General features: G+C 37.1%; 1 protein-coding gene across 2 annotated transcripts; it reads left to right on the plus strand.

Moving 5' to 3' along the window:
* The first annotated feature begins 675 nt into the window (after nt 1–675).
* On the plus strand, nt 676–7,048 carry LOC110161711 (angiopoietin-related protein 5-like). Of its 2 annotated transcripts, none has more exons than XM_020926519.2 (7): nt 676–752; nt 827–901; nt 1,577–1,595; nt 1,700–1,791; nt 2,328–2,445; nt 3,023–3,208; nt 6,512–7,048. In XM_020926519.2, exons 2-7 carry the CDS (start codon nt 833–835, stop codon nt 6,811–6,813), a joined length of 786 nt encoding a protein of 261 aa, XP_020782178.1. In that variant the 5' UTR covers nt 676–752; nt 827–832; the 3' UTR covers nt 6,814–7,048. The 2 variants fall into 2 exon arrangements, with proteins under 2 accessions (XP_020782178.1, XP_020782179.1); XM_020926520.2 differs by having other exon boundaries at nt 1,580–1,595.
* Nucleotides 7,049–7,992: the final 944 nt, after the last annotated feature.

Genomic DNA, 7,992 nt, shown 5'->3' on the forward strand with positions numbered 1-7,992 from the left:
TGTTGGATATTAAAGATGCAATGCACAATTTTTCTGGTGCAGGGTCTGCTATCAACTTGTCTCCATAGAGATGTTATTGCTTTGGCTGGAATGCTCAGTGGTATTACATTAAATATATACATCTAGCATTTATTAATTACAGGTGTTTCTATTGCTCAAAAATACATGAATTCCTTTTGTGAATAGGGGTGACTTTCCACAGATCTATTTGTAATGTAGTGCTGTAAACTGATTGCCTCCCGTAGGTTTGGTCTGTGGAACATTATAGACAAAGCAATAATATTTCCATGGAGACAAGCAGGTGGTGGACCCTCCACTAGAAATGTTACACAGTGCACCTTTAATGAAACATTATGAATTAGCTTATTCATTCTGCTCACAGTAAATGATAAACGTACAGTTAGTGACAATTGCAGTCAGAATGTTCAAATAAGTTTCCTCTTTGCACTGCCCTGTTTCTCTCACTTCCCATGTTTGTTATCAGTGTTGTCCACCATGTTATGTCTGTGGAGAGTGATAAGGTTAAAAACATATGGGAACCTTGCTGGTAAACACTGCTGTGAGAATATTTGGCCTAGACTTGTTAAAATTCTTTCACAACAAGGCCTTACTCTGATTGGCTGTTGACTTTTTGTGGCATCTGTGACTAAGAACAAGTGACTGCCTTGTCCGTTAGGAGGAGGAGTGGCAGTAATATTACTGTGTAAAGACACAGCTCCTGATCTCAAAGGTTGCAAAGATAGCTGGAGAGGGTAAGTCCATGCCTCACAAGTTAGTCAGTGCATATTGTGAAATATTTTAAATTTTTTTATGGTTTTGTCTTTAGTTCAAAATGAGGCGCAAAGTTGGATATTGTGGACTAATTTTAGTCATTCTCTTCACCTACAGTGAACAATCTAAGGTAAAGAAAACTTTTCTATTATAAAAAAGAAAAAAAAATCTTAGGTAAAATGAACATGAACATAAACACATTTGCATAACTGAATTTTAAAAGGACCTTAAAAAAAAAAATTTATTACTGAGCCAATATTTTTTACATAATCGGGTTTAGCTTTTCAGTTAATAGCCATCAGGGGTGCTATGTATCCTTTCAGATGAAGGGACTGCTAACTGCTGAACTGTACGGAGATGTTATAGCTTGCCTGCATGTTCCCCAGCATGCCATTGCACTTATTTATCTTCCTCTCCACGGAGACAGTCAGGCAATGCCACTGGGCAAACATGCAGGTCAGATCTGTGGAGAGGGAATCCCGTTGGCTATAAAGAGGCATGTTTGTCAAGGGGGTTTTGAGCAATAATCACAGCTGTACTTAAATAAATGCAGGATTGATTGTTTTTAGTGTACATTTAACATGCCCCATAAACCAGGCTAGGTTTTTTAGTACTACTAGTATTGCAGACAAAGCAGTATTAATGCTAGTAGTAGTCTTTGCTTGTCCATTGTTATCACCGCATGAGCTCAGATGAGTAATATTTCAACATGTAGCCTTAAATAACACAGTGTAACAGATGATGACCTATCTGAACCACTCACTTTCATTATAGTTAATCTCAGTGTTTTGTTTTTCCTTTTAAGAAGCAAAACGTCGCTCAAGGTAAATTATGTTCACACTTGTTTTCTTCATATATGCCTGATCAGTTATTATTTTAGACATGTTCTCCAGATTGAAATGATCTGACATTTCCATGCGTTTCTCAGGAACAGACTGTAGTGACATTAAGGGTAAAAATCCTCAGGCTTTCAGTGGAGTTTATTGGATCCAGCCCAATGGAGTCAGAGCCCCATTTAAGGTAATATTTTTTATTAATTACTATTGTTTTTTTTTAAAGGTCCAAAATGTTACACTGCTCCAATAACAAGCAGTTTTACTTTATGTAGTGCAGAAGGTCAAATAATGTGACTCTCTAGTTCAGTTTTGACTTTGACCCTGCAGTTTTTGAGAATTATCAAAATACATAAATATGTTCTCTGCATTTGATTGTCGTGTAGTGCAGCTCTTTCTACCATGTATAAGCCCTAATGTCTTTGTCCTACTACAATCTTTTTTACTCAAATGTGAAATAAGATATCCAAAATCCCCTCTGAAACAAGAATTTAACCCTTTTTCTCTTTCATGTTTCTGTTGTGAATGTCTCAAACAGGGTAAAGTTAAACAGTTTTTACACCTAAAATGCCTAAAAAATATATCTGCATTACATTTATGCAATTTATAATGTACAATGAATTCAGAATGAATATAAAGTCGAAAAAATTTAACTTGATGTCCTTTTTAACTCAACAACTACTATTATCAAAACTTGCCGCACTTGTTCTCTGTCTGTTGTAGGTTTACTGTGAGATGCGCGCTGATGGCAGCTGGACAGTTTTCCAAAAACGTAGTGGGCCTCAGATGAAATTCAACAGAGTCTGGGCAGCCTATAAGAATGGTTTTGGGAGCCACACAAGTACATACCAACTCTGTTTGCATCCACACTGTCTACATATACCATATAGATATGGCTGAACTGTCAGAAGGAACATCGTACTGCACCCTCATGTGTTTACACCACATACATTTATCAATACTGAGTATGGGCCAACAGTATATTTGGGCTCTGTGTGCATACCTGTAGTGGTGCGTTTCACATTTTACTTTTCAAATGCAATATAAAAGAACAATCTTCTACCTGGAAGGTTTTTTCTCAATAAAAATCCTCTGTATTAGTATTAGTATTAGTATTAATAATAAAAATATTTAATCAAAAGTAATTACTTAACATTTCTTAATGCTTGAATTATTTTACATGGTGTGCACTGAGTGCTTGTCTTAAAAACAACCCAAAAAACACTCATTTATACACTGGCTTACATGCAGTAAATTATTTAATTATTTCAAGTCATCATATGGCTTAAGTACAATAGAAGAAACATTAACAGTTACTTTTGTTGATCTGGGAGAAACCAATGGGTCAAGTTCATGAAATCTAAACTCAAAATCTACATACTGAATAAAACATCTTGTAACTTGATGCTTATTTGCAGAGGACCACTGGCTGGGACTCAGGAAGATTTTTGCTTTAACCAAAGACAAGACCAAGAAGTGGACTTTGAGAGTGGATCTCTGGGACCATGAAGGAAACACAGCATTTGCAGAGTACACTCACTTTAAACTGGGCAATGAAAAATCAGGCTTCAAGCTGCATGTCAGGAAGTTCAATGGGACTGCAGGTATGGATGTCTACTTTACTCTATTTAAAAGAACTGTAATAGAAGTGTAGCATGTGTCCTTTAGTGTCATCTAGTGGTAAAATGTCAAATTACAGCATAAATGAGTACACTACACCCCCTTTGAAAAGTAACATTTTATACAATATTTGCAAAATGTGCACAGACTAAGCCACAATATCTAGTACTTTGTATGGCCTCCATTATTTTTAATGACCGCCTCAAGTCTTCTAGGCATAGAATGAACAAGTTGGCAACATTTGGCAACATCAATCAAATGATGACCAACGGCACGAAGTGATGGAAGCATCAGTATAGAGCAATATATTTCTGAATTCATGACGCCATCAATGAAATGCAGCTCCCCAACACCAGCAGCACTACCCCCTACGTGTTTCACTGTAGGCACCATGCATTTTTCTTTGTATTCCTCACCTTTGCGATGCCTAAATTTCTGAACCAGTTTTGCAACAGTAGTCTTACTAATAAGTAAGGCTGTGCTGATCTTCTTGTAGCCTTCACCTTTCTGGTGTAAAAAAATGTATTTTCTTTCTCAGGTCTTGTGTCATTTCTTTTCCATGTGGTGCCAATGCTGACAGCAGGAAATGGGAAAGGGTTTGCTTTAAGTAACACCCTTTTGTAGCCAATTGTCTGATGTACACCTTTGCTCTGAGACTTTCGGTGGGGTGTACTCATTTGCATTTGCATCTTTGCATCACCGTAATTTGACTAAAACAAAAAATTGTGTAATCTAAGTTATATTATTAACCTTAGTTATTTGTCCTAATTCAACAGATGCTGTATTATGCTGAGCACTGTACACTGACTAAATTTGAACCTCTCATCTCATAGATAGATAGAGAGAAAAAAAAATCTGCAAAGTGGTTAAATTTAAATGTAGAGCAAATGTATATTTTTGTCCAGAAATAAGTTTAAAGGAACTGTATATAACCTGCACTCAGTGTTAACATATTTAAAAAAGGAACCTATGTTGCCAGCACCTTAGACAAACTTTATGATCCACAAAGAAAAATACTTAATAAAGAAAACATAAAGTAATAAAAATATATCTCAGCTATACAAGAGGTTGTAAGGAAAAACTGTATAAGGATGACATGATGATTGTCAGGACATAGGCATATCTGTTACCTAAGATGAGTTGTTGTACAGTTGTATGGAGTATGGTACGAATGTAGTCCTGTATCTCTCACTGTTTGAGCGGAGCTGTAGGAGCCTGTTGGAGAATGAGCTCCTCTGTCCCTCTATAGTCTGGTGTCCATGATGGAGAGAAGTTTGTCCAGTGTCCTCCTGTCCCTCACTGTGACAAATGTCACATGTCCAGCTTCATGGATCAGCTTGTCAATCCATCCAATTTCCCTTTTCCTGGTGCTGCTCATCCAGCAGACCACAGCGAAATACAGGACGCTGTCGCTGTGTGAGACCTACTTCTTCTTGTTGTGCAGATACTTCAGCTGGCTGGTGATCCAGGGTTTGTTGTTGGAGTAACAATGTCTAGGAGAGGACTGCTGTTTCCTCACAGAAGTTGATGTAGTCCATTGTCAGTGTTGGCAAACATGCTGACAAAGCACATCCCAGCTTGTGGTCTCAAAGCAGTCCTGAAGGGCATGACTGGCTTCCTGATTCCATTTCCTTACAGTACTAGTGGTGACAGGCTGCCTCTTCACTGCAGAGACATACTGATTTAACAGGACAAGATTGTGGTCTGATTGTCCCAGGGCAGGATAGCTGCAATGTATGCATCCTTAGAATTGGCATACAGCTAGTCCAGAGTTCTATTGTGTTGAGTTTTACAATCCACATACTCGTGAGTTATGGGTAAAACACTGTTCAAGGAGCCATGGTTGAAATCACCAGAGATCAGAAGTAAAGCCTCTGGGTGCAGCCCAGCAACCACAGTGTGTGTCCTGTCACAGGTAGCATCTTCATCCGCTGAGGGAGGGATTTAAACTCCAATGAAGAGGACAGAAGTAAATTCCCTTAGTAAATAATAAAGACGCATTCCCAAAGCCAAAAATTCAATGTCCAGTGAACAGATACGCTCCTTCACAGTGATATGGCACCACCTCTCATTCACCAAAGCAGCAATCCTGCCGCCCTTTTTCTTAGGGCTAAGGAGAGTGTCCCATCTCCCCACAAAGTCTTAAAGGTTGGTACAGATGCACTGTGGTCAGGGGATTTTGTAATGAAACCAGATGTCCTTATCGCACATGATACAGTGTACTCCCTCTGGGTCTGAACAAGCCCACACTTATTTCTCAGTGACCTTACGTTCCCCACAGGCTTGAATTTCCATCTTTGTAGTTTCACTTTTGCTCTCTTCTTCCTCTGTAGTTCCACAATTATGTCTGACTTATCTCCAAACAGCACTGGGGACTTGGACAGTGAAAGAAGATGTTCTCTGGAATACACAATAGGCCTGCTCTGCTGGGCCACACAACCAAGAACAAAGAGGCCAGGAAAAAAATAAATAAATAAAAGACACAAACCCGCAAACAAAAAATACAATGAGTGTTGTGATGCAGACTTGAACCGGTACTCTGCTTTCCTGCTTCATTTTGTATACTGTGTACATTGTACATTTTGTATATTTTGTGAATTACTTTTCAGCGCATACACCTTCAAGTGGATCCGTAAAACAAAAACGATGACAATAAAGCGACGGCGACAGCGTATGACCTATAATAGAACTATAATTTGGCCTTTAACCTGCATATAGTGGACACATACAAGTTTCAGTATATGGACAGCATACAGTACAGCAGAAGCACAGAATAATGACTGGCTGCAGGAACTGGGGTTTAGGTAGTGAAAATCTGGATCAGGGAGAGTTTTTTGTTTGTTTGTTTGTTTGTTTAGGTTTAATGTAGACTCATGTGAGAATCATTCTGCTTTCTGATTGAATAATTGTCTTGAGAACCAAAATGTCAAATGTGGAATAACTCAGTATTACAGTTGTTATCAGTAAAATTTATATTTGATTTGAACATCATATCTGGGCACACAGACAGATCTAGTTGATGTTTAAATTCAAAAAGTTACATATGGCCCCTTTAATTCTATTACCAAACTATTGCAATACTTCACATCACTGTATAATAGTAACATATATAACAATGTATGTTACTATTATAAATAACAATATAGCAACACTGCATTTATAGATTGACATGTGTCTGTAGTTTACATGATATAAGTATAATTCTCAGTTTGAATTTCCACATGCCTTATTAATTCTTAGTTTCCTTTTATCATGTAATTATTTATTTCATTAAATTTTTTCTTTAGGTGATGCTATTCGTGGTGTGTACAAAGGAATTGACCAGAATGGTTTTGGCTTCAGTACCATAGACAAGGATAATGATGGCTGCCAGCCTTGTATTTTTGGGGACATTGCCCTGGAAGAGTGTGCTGCTTCAGAGGGAGGGGGCTGGTGGTTCAGTCGCTGTGGGTCGGCCAGTCTCCATGGCGACTATCACCCAGCAGGAGACCACATCGGTTGGGCATCTGGTCTGCACTGGGACAGCTGGAAAACCAGTGCTCCATACTCTCTGAAGGCAACCAGGATGATGGTCAAACCAGTGGTGTAGACAACGTTCTTTCATATATAATTCAGCTTTGTGTTGTTTTGTTGTACACAAGTTTAAATATATTTAACTTAAATTGTAATAATTTCTACTGAACAGCACTGGAAATTATAAAACCTCTGCAACAGTTATCCAATAAATGCTTGAGGTGAACTCCAGCAGAGGGTGGCAGAGAACAGAATTGTTGTAAATGGTGGACAAATCATTTCACAGCAGAATAAAGTTGCTGAGAAATCTGTGTGTATTATATCCAAAATTTAACTCACCTATGCACAAATATGTATTTTAAAACAGTTTTAAAATTTAAAAGTACTGTAACACTTTTCTTCAAAAAACAAAACAAAACAAAAAAAACAAAACACTGGCCTACTAAAAAGAACCTTTTTTGGGGGGGGGAAATAATACTGGAAGACCAAATTGAGAGTCTTTGAAGTTGATTTGAGTAGTTTTGGGATGTGCAATTTTCTTACATCAACGGCAGATAATTTGTAAATAAATATGTTGAGTCAGCTACACCTAACCCAAATTCGTCCTTATCCATCTGTAATATTATTAACAAATATTTCTACATACAATCTATTTGTAATCCTTTTGAACTATTAAATATATTTGATATATATATGAACTATTAATATGCATGTCACAGTACATGAATTAAGGGTGAAGAAGAGGCCACTTAAGAATAGGGACCATATTAATTTAAATTTGTATCAAACTAGTCATTTATTAGCTACGGTCAAAACATCACTTTAGAATGGGAACATATTCAGAGCTTAATGACTTAATTCATGGCAAGTTGGACTCTATAAACACCTAATAGAGAGTGTTTTATTACATAAGAATAAGCTAAATGTATTAAGTGCAAATAAGTAAAAACTACATTTCTTATGCTACTAGTCCTTAACAACACACTTATTACCAAAAGCTTATTAGAATCATAATTCATGGACAAAAATGGCTTAGTATCAAACTAATAAGCAGCAATAAGGACTATATTAATAGGAAAGTGTTTGTAAATGTCTAACTAATAGCAGAATAAGCTTATTGGGAAATAGCCATTAATAAAGGCTAAATAAATTCTAATTAATGACAATTTAACCATTTAAAACAATGCTAATTAGCAGGTAGTTAGATGTTAATAAAATAAAGTTTTCCACCACCACCAGCACACCCACTAATTAA

Source organism: Boleophthalmus pectinirostris, unplaced genomic scaffold (assembly GCF_026225935.1).
Source record: "Boleophthalmus pectinirostris isolate CB_2022bp ecotype Guang Dong unplaced genomic scaffold, ASM2622593v1 HiC_scaffold_18, whole genome shotgun sequence".
In the NCBI taxonomy this organism is placed as follows: domain Eukaryota; kingdom Metazoa; phylum Chordata; class Actinopteri; order Gobiiformes; family Gobiidae; genus Boleophthalmus; species Boleophthalmus pectinirostris.